The sequence below is a fragment of the Anser cygnoides genome, chromosome 1 (genome assembly GCF_040182565.1).
Source record: "Anser cygnoides isolate HZ-2024a breed goose chromosome 1, Taihu_goose_T2T_genome, whole genome shotgun sequence".
Lineage (NCBI taxonomy): Eukaryota > Metazoa > Chordata > Aves > Anseriformes > Anatidae > Anser > Anser cygnoides.
In genome coordinates, this window is record NC_089873.1 from 95,604,264 (window position 1) to 95,624,730 (window position 20,467).

A 20,467-nucleotide genomic window follows, 5' to 3' on the forward strand; every position below is an offset into this window, starting at 1 on the left:
GACACTGAGAAAGCACCCTGTGAAATGGAGCAGCTGGTCAGCTCATTGCTTTCTAGAATCAACCTCACAGACAGCATTTTGCAGGACAGCTTCAGAGGGAATGAAGACCTTCTTTCACATTCTATCATATACCCTCGTTAGCCTCACAAACCTAATTTAGCACACAAGATCTGCTTGTATGAACATTAGCACATCACATAAGTGAACCACGCCTCTGATTTATTAAAATTAAGCTCATAAGTTGCCCTCATAGCTCTAATTTTACTCAAATATAACTCCAAATTCCAGGAATTTGGAGGATGTAAACAAACATCCTTCCAGCAATTCATTGCTTTCCACTGATAAGTGGCCATAAATATTAACCAAACACTGGAGATATGACATAGACAAATTCCTTTCTATCAGACACGTTACAATTGTGTTCATAACAAACACTCAGTGGACACAGCTGTACAATGACCAGCTGAACCAAGACCATGGATTTTATTCTCACCCACCCACCCACAAAAAACACACACACACAAAAGTGATCACACAAAACCACTCAACTGCTGAACTTACTGGGTAACTCCACTAGCCTCATTGGAAGAAGGAGCCCTCACAGAAGAAGTCTGTCCATAAAAGCTAATCCTGCAAAAGGGGAAATGGTGTAACGCTGAGGTTTGCTATACAAAGAAACCGCAACAGAGAACCATTCATATCAATTGTACACTGGGAAAGTCAATGGAAGCTCAACTTCTGCAATAAGCACCCTTAATTTTAGGTCCCATGTCACCTGTCTTGTACACCCTGGAGACAGCAGGGGCCTGCTTCCCAGAATTTTGCCTCTGGGACTTAACAAGTTTCAGCTTTGCAAGAAGGAGTCCACTCCAACTGCAGATATTCCCATGCGTGAGGCAGGTCTCTGCTATATCATTTATCAGACACCTAAAGCAACAGCTAACACTAAACACACAAGCGGGTGGACAACACAGAGACATGACACAGAAGAAGATCTCTTCTTGCTGGAGCACCTCTTTTCATGGAACTCAGAGTGACTTCCTATCTTTGAGGTCCTGACCTCTCCATAAAAACAGGTTCAAATTGGCTTAAAACCGACACAAGAGGAGGGGTGACAGAACAATCACACGCATTCCCTTATGGTACACACACAAAGAACAAAACAGAAAACTCACAAAGCACATATATCCACAGTAGTAATCCCTTCTGTTGATTACTCTTAAACAGCTATTCAGCAACAAAGCAACTAACAGCTACATATTTCATACGGGCATGGAGGTATAAGCAAAGTGTCACCATACCAGTAGAGGTTATTTCTCCACAAATTTCCATGCAGTATACCATACATAACAGCAGCAGCCAGGATAAAAAACAGAAGAATTCGTTTCATGACTGGTAGACCTGAAATAAGGAAAAAAAGAAAATAAGAAATTTAAATCCAACTTACAATATTAAAATGAACTTCTACAAAAAACTCCTACATCTTGCAACCTATGAAAGGAAGTCACCACTATTACAGCCATTTTCCATCACCACAAATTTGACAGGATCATTCCAGCCTGTTTTCTCACACCAAGTCCCAGTAACTGGAGTTGAACACTGCTCTGCACCTAACATATGTGCATATTCTGCACAGTAACACAAATATGGAGAAAGGCTCACTCTACGTTCCCTCTGAAGAGGGTGGAAAAAGGCAGACTCTTCCAGACACATCAGAGTAGGAGCTCCATTCTGTCCACTGGTAGCCCAAAGAAACCAGCCTCTTGGGTCAGAAGTTAGCCTTTACAGGTACCTGTTCTTCTCTTCCTTCTTACTCCACCCACCATCAGTTTCCATAATTACACAGCTGAACAAGCATGCGTGCTTTGCAGGAGGCAGATAGGCTGATGCCAGTGAATCTGCCACAAATCGCTACTGGCTTTTTAAGGACCGCTGAATATTGTTAAAGTCTGGGTTTGGTCATTTAAAGCTGCACTGAAGCTGTCTGCTAACATCCTTGTGTCAGGACTTGATGAGTGGGCAGGACACAGGCCAGACTTCATTGCTTAATGACAGAAAAATGCTATTCTCATGTATTGCAAAGCAAGGAAGAGAAATTAGGACCCAATATTTTGAAAGCACTTAGAACTTGCTACGTTTTAGAGAAAGAGCAGAGACGGTATTTGTTTTTGTTTTTTCAAGTAGAGTTTTCACCTTATTGCACAGATTAGTAAAACAAAGCCAAAGAAATACCAGAAGCACACACTTCTCCACGCTCGACAGGGGAAAAGCAAGTTGTGCATTGCTCACGTCTTAACACACTGAGCTGCCTTTTCAGGCTTTATGAATGAACTGTTGTTGCTTAACCCTCTGAAAGTCCAAAATAGACACTCTGGCCACAAATTACTGTGGAAATTTACTCGAGAGCCATACCCTTCTATTATTTTCATCTCTCCCCTATCATGGTATGGGTAAGCAGGTTCAATACACACAATACATAAACACCTACTTGTACATGTATGTATTCTAAAGTGAAGGTAACAAATAGCTGTTCAACAGAAACAAGCCACATCCAAACAAGCATACAGCTGCATACTGCTGCTGCATTTTCCAAAAGCAAACCCTTTGGCTTTATGGTTTTTTGTTGTTGTTGTTAATTCCATATTGTTGTTTTTTTTTTTTTAAGAATATTTAGAGTTGCTGTTATTTTAAATATGCACTAAACAGCGTTAAGACAGATTGTATTTTGTACCTTCAGTTTTACTAAGTGATTTACAGCTTTATGCTAGTAACATCTCTGCACCATACTCTGTAGTAAAGGTCAGAAGACAACCACAGAGAGAGCTACATTTGGGTATTAAAAGTTAAGAAGCGAACTACTGCCGCTCACACAGATTCCAGCCTGAAGAAATACTTAACAGTGAACCATTTGTCACAATGGGTTGAGTGCAACAAACCAACCACTTCCTTATTTTTTATTTATTTCTATATCCTTCACAGAGATTTAATTGTAGGGTCAGGGATGGGGTTTTATGACAGCATCTACAAGTAACAAAGCCATGCAATGAGCAAGCTATAATCTATCAATCTTAAAAGTATATCCTCCAGGCTATCCTGCTTTCTTCTGGATGGATTAACCCACGGGAGGCAGCTATTGCAGTTTCAACCTTTTATCGCTCATTGGAAAGTAACACTGCCTCCCTTACTGCTCCAACTCTTTTGACTCTACTTGATAAGATGCAATTTTTTGAAAGTCATTCTCAACTTCTGGAGCAAACCATGACTTTTCACAATAATTCTGTCAAAATCTGTGTCTAAAAATACAAGAACATTACCAAAAAAAAAAAAATCACCTCTTGGGTTTAGTCAAGTGTCATAACAACAGCAACTGGTTCATTTACTTGAAAAAGATACTGTGCTCTTTGTTGTGGGGTTTTTTTTTTTTCATTGTTGGTATTATCTCCTGCTTTGCAAATGATTGCTAAAATATACCACTAAATCAACTGTTTACATTTTACCTCCTAATTCAATCAATGCAAACATCAGTTAAATCAACAGCATTTAATGTAACAGCTCCTCAGAAAAAGTCATTAAATTAACAATCACCAATTTTGTTGACTTCAATGCAAATTAATAAATCTCCATCAACAGAGCCTTGCTGAGAAGTCAGACCAAGTTGCACACCAAAGATAAGGCAAAGCTACACATAAAGAGGCATAAGAACAAAGATATTGCTTATAACAGTATTATTCACGAATAGAAAGAAATCTGCTGCTTGCCCAGTATTTACAAAAACATTGTTAGAGCCTGCAAAAAATTAACAAAAGCAACATAAATCAACATGGTTCTTGAAATAAGATCATAAGGAATCCGTAACAACTTTCACTATCTTATGTAGGACATTCGGTCTGAAATACACATGAGAACGTAGCATCATTAAGGGCGTACCTAACTCAGCACTCAGGAAGAGAAGACAAAATGGTCTTTAATTATACAAGTGTCTTCTCACCATCCCATCCCCCAGTGCCTGGCTTCATTCAGGTCTTTGAAGAGCGAGTTCTGTAATCAAGACAGACCTTTTTTTTTTTTTTAGTGAACCTGGTTTAGTAAATAGAACCATTGCCTTGTTTACGGAAGAAATTATGAGTGTATTTTTAATGGTGACAGCGTTTTCCATCTCTCCCTTCCTCTTCTTAAAATCAAGGAGTAAAAAAGTAAAAGTATAGAAAGTAAATCGAAGAAAAAACAAACATGTTTGATGCAAATAATGCACTAGAAAATTCCCATAATCAGAGACGCAAGAAAATAGGCAATTGGAAAGACACGGTTCAGATGTAAAATGACAGTCATTCCAGCTTACTTATCACAACACAAGACTCAGCATCTTGATTCAAGCTAATCAACCTAATTGACAGAGGTCATGGTGCCCATAGGTCAAGGTCAATCGGGGTTAACAAAACACAAAGGGCAAAGCTGGAACTCAACTATTCAATTCCCTCCGCTTTCTAAAAAGCTTCCAATGGCACACAGTACGAAAGAGGAGGGGAAGCCAGCATGCCAATGCCAGACGTTCACCATGTTCGCGGGTCAATTTTCTGAAAGTAAGCAACTGGATGCATTAGTCCTTTAAGAAAAAGTATCGCAGTCATTTCTGAATGGGAACCCGAACTAACACCTGCTGCTCAACTTCCCACCCCAGCCAAGGCGGAACTACGATCACAGAATTAGGCAGGACAGACTGTTACAGTAATAAGAGATCTGCAAGATAGCCTGTACCTCCTCAGGACAGGAGGGTCCTCCCCAGCTCCCACCAACCCACTAGAGGGATGCACTGGGTATATGACACATTAGCTGTATAAGCCTGGCGGCTACTTTTTTCCTCCCCTTGGCAGAGATGGAGAACCAATGCTTTTGCCAACCACGCATCTTCACTTACACCAGTATTTATTCTGCTACTTCAGTTAAGTGCTGTATCTGATAGAAGCCTGTATCTCATAGACTGTACCTTTTAACTTACACATGCATGCAGAATAAAAATAATCATGCAGGCAACTACAACTGTCGGACTGGACAATCACATGATCATCTTTCTTCATAATGCTTGTAAGCCTTCCTTTTGTTTTCATGCTTAAAATTAAATTGTTAATAATACAGTGCAGGAAGTTTTGCATCTGTCCTACTTACTTGGAAAGCACCCTTGAGGATTAATAAAGTAAACCATTAATATTTAACTAGAAAGTGCTTACTACTAAATTAAATACTACTCATCTTAAAACAATCCTAGCTCCATACCTGGTCTTGTGACAGTTTAACTTCTTGCTGCTGCAGTTAACTGACAGCATGAAAATTTCAGCTCATTCAGGCCTTAAATTCCTAGCTCTTGTAGTTGTGGGGGAGGAAGGGAAGTGAGCTTGAAAATGTGCTTTGTGTGGACCTTGAAATTTAAAGGGACAGGGAGAAAAACTACTAAACAAGCTTAAAAAGAAATGTTAGGATTTAAGACAGTCAGCATTTTGTGGGAGTTTTTGTGATCACCAGTCCTACAGAACTGCTTCTTTTTGGTCAAGGTGCATGCCTGGTGACACAGCTATGCGACAGAATGACAAGCTAGAGTTCTCATATCATTTTTCTCAAGTTAAGTTGCCAAAACGTGGGCATATTGTGATACACATATAGGTATTTCTGCTGCCAAATCTATATATTATTCACCATTAACTCTTCCAGTTCTTGCTCTAAACATGTGCAATACAGTTCATTGTTTCTTATTTTTCAGGAAAGAAATGCTGTAACAGACAATACAATAGCTCTGCAGTAGTCTTAAAGGTACTAAAGTGGCTGAGTCAGTCTAGTGCCTTCCCTTACACTCTTTTTAAAGGAAGTTTTTGATCATTTCTTTTCCATGTTAGTATTTCTAAGGACTTCTTTAGACAATAAGTTTAAACGAGGAAGGCAGATATATTGGATCATCCCAGCAAAGTGGCCCTGAATTAAAGCTACGTTTCTAAGTCTCTAGCAAAAGGGATTCAGTTTTGAAGTGCTAAGTTTAACAACATGTCAACTGGAAATTATTTGTTTCAAGCCTCCTCCCCACACAAAAATAAAGCAGTTATTTCTGCTCCTGAAGGTCTGCCTGCACAACCACGACGCCCTAAAATTAAGCTTTTTCTCTGTCAAAATGGCACTGGGGACTTGTACCATGATGTCACACGTAGGATCTTTACCAGCAGTTAAAGATTACTCCTGCACCGGAAGATAAGACATTTTCAGGCTCTATCTGCCCTATCATTTGATGGGTCTAAGAGGCAGAGACAGACACAGAAGAAAAGTGTTTGCTGACCCTGAAAACGAGAGCCTTCTTCCCCAACAACCCCATTTATTTCCATACAGCAACCTGATTAATTAAAAAAAAAAGTCATCTCCCAGAGACAGGAAGATTTCCAAAATTCCCCCTAACACCTCCCCTTCCTCCAACAACTGCAGAAAACTTGGGAAGTAGCAGCAAGACTGTCTTTATGTACCCAACTGCAGGCAATGGTGTCCAGCAGATTTAATAGCACAGCAGTGCTAACATTTAGTCTATTCAGTAGTTCAGTAGATTTAGTCAACCTTCGCCCTTTATCAGCTACTACTGCCAGAAACATAGCCTCTGCTGACATTAATCTACTGCGGAGAGGTGCAGACTAGAGCTGTATCCACCTTGGACCTTCTGCATGGCTGCACAGTGCTTTCAGGACAGGCCACAAGAGGTAATAGATTGCTTTTATGGCTTAAGTGCTTGCCTCCCCCTTTCATCACCCCACTAATGGTGAAATGTAAATGTACCATAAGAGACAGAAAGAAGTTTATCATTTTGTGGGCAATTCATGGTTATTTTATTCCATTTTTGCCTTTCAAATGTAGACACCGGTATTTTTGCTCCTCACCAAAGCAGCCTGCCAGCTGAATCAAGCAACAAGGAAAAGCAACTTCTGCTGTATTTTTCAGACAATTACCATTTCAGTTTGCTTCAGTCCAAAATCTTCAAGGAGATTTCTGCATCACTCTTGCTCATGTAATTCTCCAGTCCTACTTATAAGGCCAAAAACTCTTCCTAGGCAAACAGATCCTTCAGCTAAAATGTGCTAATAAAGTCTTCAGGTCCAGTCAACAACTCTTCTCTATTTTCACCCCAGTAATCTTAATTGACCTACATGAGACAGCTGATGGAAGAGGGAGGTTAGCCCCCTTTCAGGAGGCTGCAGGCAGGTCTAGGAAGGGGCATAGTTTATGTGCATAACAGGCAACACAGTGCCTGCACCACCCACAACCATTACCTCCAGCCCTGCTCACTCACCTTGTGCACTTTTAAATACAAGGAAGTTGTTCTGGAGGCTTGTTCTAGCTAGACCCAAACCCTTCAACATTTCAGGCAAGATCTGTAAAATACGAGTTTGTAGCCTCTCCCTCTCACACATGTAAGAGATAAGCCAGAAAAACATGCTATCAACACAGAGAGTCTGGGAAAAGCTGCCAAAAGCAATGCAGGTCCTGACTCACTCGGCCTTAGCACCATGCCCATGGTCTCCTGCTCCTCCCTCCTATTTATCAAGTGCGATACAGCCTGTTCAATGTCACCCCTTGTCCACTCCTCTTACCTCTACCTGCACACCCAGCAGCTTTTACACGTGCCCTGCAGTGGGGGCAGGAACAGAAAACAATGCACAGGAACAGGCCATAGAAAAAGGAAGTTATATTCACTCTTCAGACTGTTTCTCGGACAGCAAGAACACACCTGTACAGGACTACGGGCATTTATTACAAGCCTTTATAAACTTACTAAAACAGTCTGCTGCAATCCTGTGCTCAGCACTACCACAATTATTGATGCACATTGTTTCATAGAGGTGTCACTTTTGGGTCTATCTATGCAGAATTCAGTATCACTTACACTGACACCAAATACTTTGCTCCACAGATGAAAAACAGCACTACAGATCATCAGCTGGGGTATCCTGCCAGGAAACCTGGATTTGCAAAATGCAACAAAGTACATGCATCAGGTACCACTGAAACAGCCCTCCAGTAGGTACAGTATTCAGTATAAAGGTCTGATGCTGAGTTAATTAGCCCTGCTGAGAGGCAGAACATGTCACCTCCAGCTTGAGGCGAGAGTAGGGGTGCTATGTCACCCTTGAGATCTGAGCTAATAGCTTGACTCAGATCAACACAGTGCAATGTGGATCCTTGGCTCCAGCATGCTCTGTAGTATGGTGTAGGCACAACTTAAACTGAAAGCATTAAGAGGAGATAGCTGGTTTGCCATTTTTATTTTTCCCCTCCAAGAAAACAATATTCCCTAATGTTCCAAAATGGCTTGGGGCTCATTCCACCAAATTACATACCTTTTGTAGTACAGTTAAACACTGCTAAATTGGGTTTAGAAGGCAGCCCTAGGTAGATCCACATCCAACTTGTGTTTTTAGAGGGGAATAAAAATAGTAACTACTGGATTCTTATCAAACTGGTGTTTTCTACATATCACAGATTTCACAAAACATTGCCTACAATCACAATCAAGGCCACAGTCTCAGCTTCTTGCTGATAGTTATACCTTGAAGTGACGACTAGCTGGAAGTAGCCAATTTCCACAAAGGTGCACAGACATTGGGAACAGACATTTTCATATGTTTTGCCTATCCTGTTCCTCCACAGGCCTCCCTCCAACACATTTTACTTTTATTTTCCTTTTAAATAAATTCCTCCTATGCATTTCAACACAGACCAGCACTTATTCCCACACCCAGCAACAGAGCTGCAGTGCAGTTACTCTGGGTTCCGTCAAAATCTAACTTAGGCATGCAAAGTCCAAAGCAGGTATAAGCTAAGCAGATAGTTCTGTTTCCTTGACTCCCAAAGCTTTAATCAAAACAAACACTACAAATTCAGCTCTAACTGCATCTAAAAACAAACAAATAACAACAACAACAAACACACCACCACCAAATTCAGTAAGACAGCCTTAACTGAAAGATTTCCTCCAGACCTGTTGTACTCTCCTGAATTAACATTTAAAGCTTTCGCCAGCCTAAGATGGACTCCTGTTTATATATTACACATCATAGGTGTCAGCAGACACCAACATGTGCACAATAGAACAAAACAGACAGAGAATGTGTGCTCTAAGTCCACGCAGGCTCCTCCCACATACTGTGGGGCCAACACTGTACCTTTTTGGCCCATGTTTCCCCTCTCCCTTCAGCCCCTCTTCCAGAAAGACTGGAATATAAACAAGCCTTGCAACATGTTCTGGGGGTCAGAGTTCAAGTCGTTTTCTCATACCTCGACATGGAAAACTGAGAAGGTTTCTGTCAACTTAAGGCAGCTGCTCCGCCTGAAGGAACAGAGCATCATAGTTTTGGGTTGTTTTGCTTCTCCAGTTTCTCTCAAACAAACAAGAAAGACACATACTACACAATGCTCGAGAAAACAGAAAACGATTAACAGATACACACCCCACTGCAGCATCACTTGCTCATTCACACCCACTGGTCTTTGTCCATGAATGCCTGCAGAGTCAGAGTCTCGAGGTCAAGCGAACAATCCTTCTTGGGTTTCCCAGAGAAAAGACATCAGAAGAGGTGGAAGAAAAAAAGGCTGGAAATAGCCAAATTAGTCACGTTTCAAAACAGTTTGGTTACGAACCATATCAGCTCACCTGATTTTTCCCAGAAACCATGATTAATTTAAATAAAGAAGGTCCAGCCAGAGACTTTTATCTCTATTATACGTGCACGTTCACCCACAGCCTTAAGTTCACTTTAAAACAAGGCACACTTTGTCTTATAATAACGCCTAGGATATCTAAAACATCCAGCTACAGCTGATTTGGAGTTCGTGATTTAACCTCAACTCTCACAAGAATGACTTGGAATTATGCAAGTAAATCTACCAGTCAGCTTGGGGAAGTTACATTATACAGGTTTGTGTGGATTAAGTGAGCCAGCAAATAGGTGAACTCATACACTTGTTCATAGGCAAACATACTCGTACCAGCACACAAAGCTGAACAGTTTAATTTTCATTGAAATAACACGCAAAGCGTGTCTGTAGTCAGAGCCCTAAGCATGCTACATTCACTAATTTTTGCTTTGTACATTCCAATCTTGCCCCAACTGCTTTAAAACGCGCACACACACACCACATGCACACCCACTTACCAACACCAAAAACTAGCTGTTTGAGATGGCATTTACCCTTAAAAGCAGATTTGGCAAGTAAATCTTCCATGGTACACATGTGCCAACAGAGAGCTCAGAGATCCTCAGGAATGTAGCAAAACAAGTCAGTGAAAAGTGTAAAGCTAAATTAATTTAGAGGAGGGGGTGGAATGGAGATAAGTGGTGGCACTCAACCCATACTGCTGGCAAGTCTTGGAAGTTGGCAAGGACCCTGCCAACTTAGAAGTTGCAGGACACCAACAGTTTCAGCAACTTCTCTGTTAACATTAGTGCTCTTAACTCAGCACTGCGACAAATACATTCACATTGCCTCTGGGTCATGAAAGTTAATCACTGTACACACTTTAACAGGTAACTACTACAAGAAAGCTAAATCCAAACAGACATTGCAAAATTAGAAAAGCTCAAGTACTGTAAGTATTAAGTTTGTTTTCAAAAGCCTTCTTTACATGTAGTTTCATTCTCTTGGCACTAAAGCTCAAAAATATTATTTACAACAATAAAAAAAACATGATAAGAAATGCTCTAATGAGCAACTTCACAGCTGAGAATGCTTTGTGGGTGTAAAGTGTTTTTGAGCTAACAAAGAACTGTTGTACAGGTAGCAGAAGAGCCCCTAAAGGCTTTAGGTGCTTTGTTTTATTTCTTAAATATGTACACAGGAAAAACTACCGCATACAATATCCAAACGGTACTTGCCCTGAGGATTTCCAGAGCTAAGATACACCAAACAGTTGAAAGACACAGTACTGAAGAACATGTAACACAGAATGTAAAGTCCTACATTCTCTGAATAGGAAAAGCTGCCAGTAAGTTTACATCTCAGAATAAAATCCATTCACATCTTACTGCATTCTTTACTATTTAAGTAAATAATTTTTTAATTGTTTTTGTTGGGTTTTGTTGTTGTTGTTGTTTGTTTTATGTTTTGGTGGTTTTTTTGTAAGCTAACGAGCTTCCAAAGAAGATGTAGCTCTATCTGAGTTGGGAGTATCATTAGTTGTGTGTTTCCTGAGACAAAACTGAAATCAAAATCACAGTGAAGAAAAGAGGGCAAAGGTGCAGGCTAAAAGACACAAAACCAGAACTGGAATTCACAGCACAACTGTGTTAGTTGTTATACAGGAATTCCGTTCCTTATGGAATAGTTTGCATAAGTTCATTTACACATTTCTGTCAGAACTACAACGATACAGAGCTATAAAGTGACACCACAAGAGCCCTTACTGCAGTGCTAACTTTCAGGGGCATTTAGCCTATACTGAAATTCATTGCCCTGAATTATGCACCTTAGTTTCCCCGGCTATACATAAGGAAAGCTAATTATGTCTGATGGTAATCTTCAATTGCCATCTGTCTGACAGGAAAGCTGCCTAAATTAGTCACTAGGGAATGCTGGGAAAGCTTAAATGTTTTTCTCTGTGCTACACAGAGATTCTTCTCTTCCCATTTCAGGCTTTCAGACCTCAAACCTCACCAAAGGTTAACGCCACCCACTTCCCCCCCAAAACTGAGAACTGATGTATCACTGTTTGGGATGTTTGTTTTTGAAGAGAGTCACCCCTACAGCTGCAGGAAGTCAGAGGTGCATTTCACCCTACCCATACGCTCCTTTATGTCCTCACAGCCCTCCCGTGGAGGCTGTCCCACAGTGGCCAAAACACCGAGCCCCCACCAAGAGCAACGAAGTGTGAGCTGGGGGCCAGAGGGTAGTGCTCCTGGCGGGGGCTGGCTGCAGACACACAGCCCCATCCTCCATACAGCTCAGTCCTTCACAGAGCTTCATCTGCTGCAAATCATCCATTCCTGGCATCACTTTCACTTGTTGCTTTCTCAGCCAGGTCTGGTTTGTTGCAGGTGAAGCTGTGTCTATTTTTGCCATTTGATTCTTAGTTTCAACAGTGGTTAAACATGAAAAAAAAAAAAAAACACCATGAACATAAGTTTCCTCAGGAGTTTCCTGTGTTTTTATACACATTAGCCGTTCTCCCCTGCCTGATCTTTGCGAAGCATCGTATATGCCCAGGGCTGTATGTGCACCGTGTCTCTTACTGAAGATAAGCGAGTAACAGGTGAGCCCTGAGACAACAAATGGCTCACCTTCCTGAGTCACAGCAGGGTGACGGACTTCTTTTGCAGCACAGATCTGCTCCCCTATAACCAAACTGTCTGCACTGCTGCAGGGATATAACGAAGCCTGATGTTTGCTTCAGCATAAAACTGGAAGTTCTCTAGAGCAAGGCATGCTGCAAGCAGGACCCACTGGCATCTTTTCCTTGCTACCCTGAGCACACCAAATCCAGCCCAGCCTCCAGCACCACCACATCCTATTAGATGGCTATTCAATGCAGCAAACGATGCAGAGCGTCATTAGAGCATGAAATGCAGTAAAAGGCTCTTTGTTCTGTTATATTGCACATGTTTTGAGCATGAAGTGAAATTTATGCAATCGTACACTGTACGTACATATGTGCCTGCCCTTTCTTTCCTTCCCTATACAACTCTTGAACCCCTTTGGCTAATTTTAGTCAAATCTGACAGGAGATTAAGAACTCAATGTATTTGAGACCTCTGCAAGTTTTGCAAAAATAAGTAGGCAGTCAGGTAGAAAAAAATGAACTTATGGGTTTTTTTTCCATTAAACATCAGAAAGTCTACATGCAGAAAGCCATCAGAAACTCAGCTTCATTATTTCTGCTTGTCACATAATTGCATTGCAGATATACTATAACAGCCTCTGGCCATTAAAAAATTGCTAAAATTTTGAAAAGCCTTGCACAAACATATAAATGTCCAAATTTCCTAAACTCTGTTGCCTGAAGTTAAACCTTTTAAATGTTTAAATATTTAAAATATCCTTTTCAGCCACTTAATAAGTAGCATTAGCTGACTTCAGTCACCCAACTTAAAAAAAAAAAAAAAAAAACTTGACACTAACAAGTATTTGTAAGAAAACCTCACTGGGAAATCTGAAGAATAAGACCCACGTTCAATTTCACTTCACTGCTTTTTCCAAAAAAAGCTCTCAACAACACTCTAAATTAGAAATCTTTAAAATAATAGAAAACCATCTAAAAACTGATGTCCCTAGCTGAAAACAAACTACAGCATGCCATTAGCACACAAGGAATGAAAATAGATATTTAATTTAAATTGCTCCAATTAAGATGAAGTAACAGTAATTTCTTAATATGTTTTGCAAGAATAAGTCAATCTTAAGAAACTGTACAAATGGTATTTACACTGACCAGTATTTTAACCATTTGGCTAGTCAGAATCCAGTCTACACACCTAGCCTGTGCTGCTCAGCTCATGCTGAGGAGCACACACGATAATGGCCCTGCTAAGCCACACTAATGTCCATCTAGCCCACTAGTCTGTCTCCAGCAACAACGGGAGATGCTACTTAGGGAGAGCACATAGTGGACACTTTGTGGTTGATTTCCCTTGTACACACACAGCATCAAAAATTGTTCAGTTGAGGAGCTGGAGGATACATCCCTGCCTGCTTGTTTTAGTATTCTTTTATGGACCTGCCAACATCTAAGCTTGGGAATCGGGGCAGGGAAAGGAGAGGATGCTCACAAAAGGAGACTGAAGCAGTACTGCTACATCAGAGCTGCTGAACCATGTGGCACTTCACTACTGACACAGTCCTGAGTCCCTCTGTAAACTGGGGATTAAAATTGCCATGGGCAGTCATAAAATTGGTGGAGGTGGGTGGGAAGAAAAGCCCTTTACAGCCTTCCAGGTTCCCAGCTGAGGCAAGTAACTGTCACCATGTCTCATTAAGTATTGAGAAACACTTGGACAAGCAGAGCTAGCTGTAGTGTTTTTTTTTTTTTTCCCCTTAACTGTTTCCAGTGGAAAACTGCCTTTTCCCAGCTAACTGAATGAGAAAACAGTAAATTGCCTATGCACAGGGCATGATCAAGACTAGCTACCACATGCTAGCAAGCCTTGTACACATTCACCAATATGGACAAATCCTAACTTGCTCTGGCGCTTCATCAGTTGGATTTAATATTATGCCTCCATTTAATCTTGTGCAAATTTTACGTTCAAACAAACCCTACACGGTATCTCCCATCTACGCTACTAACCCTGCTCCTGGTCTCAGCTCTACACATTGACTTCAGACTACCTGAAGCCCTGCGAAGATCAAGGTGATAGTGTTTCCAGGGTGCTCAGACATGACATTGGTGGAGGATGTAGACAAGCAGGTTCAAGAACTTCAGAGAAACAGGAAATACCTATTTTGACTGGAAAAAGATGAATAAATTTGTGGTTTCATTCAGCAACAGCAGTTCTTGTGGCCAAGCACCTTCCCTTTTCTCATTGCAGGGAAAAAAACCACAAGTTACTTCTCTGCAGTGCCCCTTGCTTTGTACTAGGGTGCTTGCATGCCCCTTTCCCTAAAGGGATCATTTCCCCCACAAGTCACCAACTGCCAGTGCAACACAGAACAGCAAAATGTGGGGGAGCTATGTAAGTCAACATTTATGTTGGAAAAGAGAAAAAAAAAAGACGATGGCAGAAACACAACATTAATACCTTTCTTACCCTGGAAAAGGGACTCCTCCTCCCCTACCCCACACATGATATTCCACACACACAAGCACATACACTTTGTATTTGCTGTTAAATGGCCATTAGGTATGAATATTTCCGCTGCCTACCTCTCCTAGCACTCTGGTTAAGCCAGTGACATGCCCCTCACGCCATTCTCATTTCACTTCTGGCCACAGGATCCTGAAAGCAGTAGCGAAAAAAAGAAGCACCGCTGTGCTTGGGAAGCTTCAGTATAACAAAGAGCTTTTCTGAGCTCTGCAGCAGCTGATCTTTATTTTAGCATTTCCATCTTGTACTCTCAAGGCAGAGAAACGGTTGTTTTAAAAGTGAGTTGAAGAGCCTGTGGAAATCTAAGACTGTTAGCCACCCACTTCACAAATACAGCTTTCTGCTGGCTTGTGGCCCAAAAGAAAGCAGTATTTCTGCTAAGGAAATGGAAATTTGCACTGTGAATCAACAGATGTTAAGAAGAGCTTCACTGATTAAGTCAGAACTTCATTTCACTCCTTTTTGGTCTTAAAAACCAGTCCCTGCATTACTCTATTCCTGCTCTTCTAACAGGAGGCAGGATCAGCTTTGTGGCTTCTCAAGTTTTCCAGCCTTCCCTTCCCAGCAAGGGCAAGTGGGGGCTATTCACGTTTTTGCCTTGCTCCTCCTGGCTCCCCACGGATGCAGGAATGTAAAGAATAGCTCCAGCACAATGCGCTCCAGTTTTACTGCTGCTGCTGGGGCTGGGAGTGGAAGCAACGCAAACAGTTACACACAGACTTTGGGCATTATCCAGAGGACACTTAAAAATACAGCATTGCAACAGAGCGAGCGAGAAGGGTCTTCCTGTTGAGATATCAAGGTTTCAATTTTGCCCTTAAGAATAAATAACGACTTTCTTCTGAACACTGAGGAGCTACCCCACCCTAACAAAATGAATTTTAAAGAGGATAAGATATTTTAAGACAATGCATACATCTGCATTACTGCAAGGTATTTTGACCAGTTTGCACCTATATTTATTCAATGAGGTTTTCAAAAGATGCTGATACTTCAAGCAAGACCTATGTTCCTATTTTTAACAGCACACACTAGCTAGTGCTGCCTGTCACTTTTCAGCTTCTCAGTTAGAACTTTTCAGCTGCTGATAGCAACAATTAGAAGACTGAATTGCAAAGTGAAAGCAGATTAATTTCGATATGCTACTAACAGATGATTTTCAGAGGCAACAACAGCTTGCACATCACATTTTCCTTACAACCGGAACATCTATCATGAAAAGCTAAGATTTTATGATCTTCCGTAGGATAAAAGATGAAGAGTTAGCATTTAAAGAAGTTCACGCACCAAAGGAGAAAAAAAGTAAAAACAAAAAGTTCTATTGTAATTTCCCCTGAAGACTACAAATAGGTAGAGAATTAGTCATACGTAAGATTGCAAAATTGGAAGCAGAAAAAAAGCGGATTAATGGGGAAGTTGAAGGTTTTGCGTTGTTTTTTTTTTTTGTTCTGCTACCAAGCTCTTGTCCTTTTAAGTAAAGACAGCAGAAAATAGAAACTCTGAAAAAGACCAAAAACCCCTCTACACCGTTACCCCATAAATTGATTTCCCAGTATTCTTTACCAGTTTCTCTTTAAGTCTAGCAAAGATGAACGTAACTCAAATGAATAACAAATGAGTTTTACAAGCTTAAAAAATTAAACTTCTCTTAAAAAACACGGTGTATATTTCAACTTGTTTAGTTAAATCTTTGTAAGCGTCTGTAAGAAAAGATGTCTGAAGTAGTATTTCAAGCGAGCTTGAGCCTGTTCCTAAAATACCCTTAACTACAGAGCCGCAGTAAAGTATCTCGCTATACATTCACAGACAGTATGAACAAACTTTTATACGTAAAATAACCTGAATCTTAAGACACAAAGATGAACAAAACAACATTCTGTGCTACAAGCTATATTGGGGAAAATAAATTTTTTCCTTACAGATGCCTTTGAGACAATGGTGTGGACTACCTCATGGACACTCATGGCGGTCTTCAAGTTACATCTTTAAATGACCCACCTGGTTGTGGCCTCTTCCAGGCCAAAATACTTGAACCTGAACACCTGGCAGCACACAAAGCTACATGCAAGAAGTGGACAGCCACATCTCAGCCAAGGCAGGCTTGAGATAGTTCTTGTAAGCCTGTCTTGGGAGGACAGATCAAACCTTTACTGAGACACACTAACCACGGTGTATCCAGAAACAACAAAAATGAGCCCAGGACAAGAATATTAATAACACAAAGAAACTATCATAAAAAAAAAAAAAAAAGCTATTCCCACTCCCTGCCATCTTCCATCCAAAAACAGCCACACAAAGAAGAACACAATCTTTTTGCTTTCAAAAAGCAAAAATCTTCAAAAGCAAAATCTTTTAAAACCATCTCTGCCTGTAACTTTTCAAACTTCTGAAAAGAAAGCGGACAAGAAGCACCTCGAGGACTTGCTGCTGTGAATGAGATCATTCACTATGTCGGCTGCTGCATTTCCCTTCTCTGTGAGGCAACACCCATACGTAATTTCTGAAGCCTTTATCTAACAGAGCACAAGATACACATCAAACTCATGTCTCACCAACCACCTTGTCGAGCCAAACATCATAACTCACCTATTCCCCTACACCTTTACAACCTAGTACTCGTGCAGTTGAGATCTCTCTGACAGCTTTCAGGCCTCACTGCCCTGCCTACACACTCCGCAGCCGCTCCCACGGACAATTCCCCACCAGGCAACTGCCTACCTAAAGCAGCTTTCCTCCTGCCTTCAGCACAGGGGTATTTGGACACTAAGAGTCTCAGTGGATAATTCATGCATCCCATCGGCAGAAGTTGTCTCATATGGCCAGGAAGACCCTCAGGGAGACCATGGGACCTATCCACCCTTAATACTGCCACTTTAATAAAGAGCCATAAGCTTGAAGAGTGGCTTAACCTGTCTCTGCTTCAGCTCAGCAGACAGACAGACATGCCGAAGACTCAGGTACTGCATCAAGCCAGAAAGGAAGGTCCATAGATTTATTTCACATAGCTGGGAAGAAAAACAAGGGTATCACTGGTGCAATCTTATGTACAAGCAGAAAGGTATTTTTCTGTCAAAAATATCACTTCTACAACCTAATCAGATGGGAATATTTCCTTGGTCTGAAATGGGTCCACAAGAAGTCCCACTCATACACATTTCCTCTTTCTTCAAGCCCTCCCTGAATTTAGCTTTTAAAATTTAGGAGTGACAACTCTAGCACACTGGCATTCTCCGCACTAGGAATTATATGCTTTTCTGCATAACAATTTGTATACAGTTTAGCTGTAAGAGAATTGTCAGGTTACACCAAGTAATCTCATCCCACTACAAAGTTCGCCCTTTCTGAATACTTTCGTAGCCACGCTGTATCTACAAATAGCTTGGCATGAAGTGGGTAAAGAAGAGAGGGAGAAAACAAACGAAGAAACAGAGTTTCAACCGGGCAACGCGAGCTCAACATCTACATAACACAGATAGCTCTCACTGCCTTTGCTGAGCTTCGGTTCCGGGAACAGTTCCCGTTCCCCTCAGTGGGGATCCTAACTCGAGAAAGGACGGCAGAACAGATCTCACAGTTTGCAATAACTGGAACACCAGCTCCGCTGTGGAATAATATTCCAGAGGCTTTAGCAAGCAGACAGCACAAAACTTGCAGGCTTTGCCCTCCCTGCCCCCCGCACAGACCGCCTGTACCTACCGGCTTTGCCTAGCTCCGGGCACAACCTACCTAGAAATCCCTCGTTTCTCCCTCTAGGCCCGCAGCCCTTCCGAGAGCCGCTTTCCTCCTCCCGGTACCCCCGCGGGAAGCGAGCACGTCCCTGCAGCCCCGCAGCCCGGCGGGATTACCGGCCCGGAGCGGCTCAGCAGCAGCAGCTCCAGCTCCTCCAGCTCCTCTCCTCCTCGCTTTCCACTCGGGGGCAGCCTCCCCCGGCTCCCCCCGCCGCTGCCCGTTAGCCGTGCGCTCGGCCACCCGCGAGGGGGGCCCCGGGGCCGGGCCGGGCCGCGCTCCGCCCGCTTCCCCCCCTCCGCAGCGGGGCTGCCCCGGGCCGGCGGCTCCCCCACCCCGCCGCCGCCGCAGGGGGGGAGCGCGCAGGAAGCCCGGGGCGCGCACCCGAGGCGGAGGCGCGCACCCGCGGGGCCGGCTCTGCTTTGAAGGAGGCTTGTTAGAGGCAGGCTCCGTCCCTCTGGAAGCGCGTGTGATTCCTTGATGGCTCCGGACAGCCAGCTCCGCCTGTGCATGTGTGGTCTCTTGCACGGAACGGTCGCTGCTGCCGTCAGCACGTACCTGAAGGAGGCTTTAAAACCGTAAGCACGCGTCCCCCGTGCATGAGCTTAGCTGGAAGTTTTCCCAAGCGAAATAACGCAGGAGAAGGGCGAGGCGATGTCCCACGTCTTTCTGATGGGAAAAAATGGGAACGAGCACGTCCTGCGTGCCAAGTCCTGTGGGTTCGGGCACCAGCCATGAAGTCCTCTCAGCCCGTGCAGCAGTTTGCAAAGGCAGCTATGCTTTATACAGCAAATGTATTCACTTACCAGTTGTCGACAGGGTGGAGTTTTTATTTTTGAATCTTCTCACTGATAAAACTGCAGATAGAACAGAAGAGCTTCTGTAGCTTCTTATATCGTAGGGCTATTCAGGCTCCTGGTAGATTCAAGCCTTATTTCCATATGGTCTTGTTTATGGTGAGGATGAAGAGGAGAGCTGGGTTCACTAGAGCCCCATCTGCAAGAGAAAATGTGAAAGGAAGCATGCTGCGTACTTAGGCAGATGTTACTTGGCTCAAGTCAACTGAACCTCCTCCTCAGTCTATATTAAAGCCTTCCCGGGGGAGCAGAGACTCTTGTGAAGGAAGATACCGCGCAGCGCCATCTCCCCGCCATGTCCTCCCTCACCACTTCCAGCTGGAAGCGCAGCGCCTGCTCCTCCTTCCTGCCCCCAGCCAGCAACTTGTCACCCTCTGGCAGTTAACAGCTGAGAAAAACCCATTGCTAGCTTGGGGAAAAAGAGGAGGCAAGGCAACTGGTTAAAAAATTAAATTACACTAAAAAAAACAAAAAGCCCAGCAAGGTGAAAGCCACAGGTGTGGGACTGTCCCAGTGCAAGCACCTGCCTCCAATGATTCCCCCCAACAAGCCCAGCTGAGAGGCGGCCAGCGGGGCAGGATCTGTCCTGGCGAAGATCTGCTGCCGGAGGCACAGGGAGGCCACGCCCTGTGTCACCAGCCCTGGGAAGAGCCATGGGGTTCCTGGAAAACACCCCCTTGCCGCAGCACCCAACTGCATGGGGCAGAGCGTTGCTATTGGAAAAGGAAATTACTAGCTCCGCCAGTGACAAAGGAGATGCAAAAAAAAACAAAAAAAAAACCAAACCTACCACTTGGTTTGAAATCGGACACTGCACATGCATCAGCGCTGCATTTTGTCCAGGGACTGTATCATATTAATATGCTAACTGTCCTTTCCTGCTTCCAACATTACGATTCTCAGTGTTCCTAATCTGAAGTTTTTCTATACGGTGTTTAAGGGAGCTTGCAGTCCGTGTTAGCACTGGATCAGAACAATGCTTCCTTTACTGGAAGTGCAGCTTCTGGTTGTGTATTTTTAGGTGGCTACCACTGTCACTACTGTGGTCAGCCTCAAAAAGTACAGGGA

The 20,467-nt window shown here is 42.7% G+C and overlaps 1 protein-coding gene across 11 annotated transcripts in view; it reads right to left on the bottom strand.

The window, feature by feature from the left end:
- Positions 1-19,524, bottom strand: part of ST3GAL6 (ST3 beta-galactoside alpha-2,3-sialyltransferase 6) — a 40,723-nt gene extending 21,199 nt beyond the window's left edge. The window contains exons 1-3 of one of the 11 annotated variants that reach the window (XM_066990393.1): positions 19,349-19,524; positions 1,302-1,401; positions 562-630 (exon numbers count right to left, since the gene is read on the bottom strand). In XM_066990393.1, the coding sequence (XP_066846494.1) occupies positions 562-630; positions 1,302-1,390 (158 nt within the window). In that variant the 5' untranslated portion in view covers positions 1,391-1,401; positions 19,349-19,524. Of the gene's footprint in view, positions 1-561; positions 631-1,301; positions 1,402-5,271; positions 5,294-18,542; positions 18,707-18,945; positions 18,970-19,100; positions 19,181-19,348 lie in introns of those variants that run through there. The other 10 variants (XM_048058161.2, XM_048058163.2, XM_066990391.1 and 7 more) reach the window with 10 other exon arrangements.
- Between the last annotated feature and the right edge of the window lie 943 nt (positions 19,525-20,467).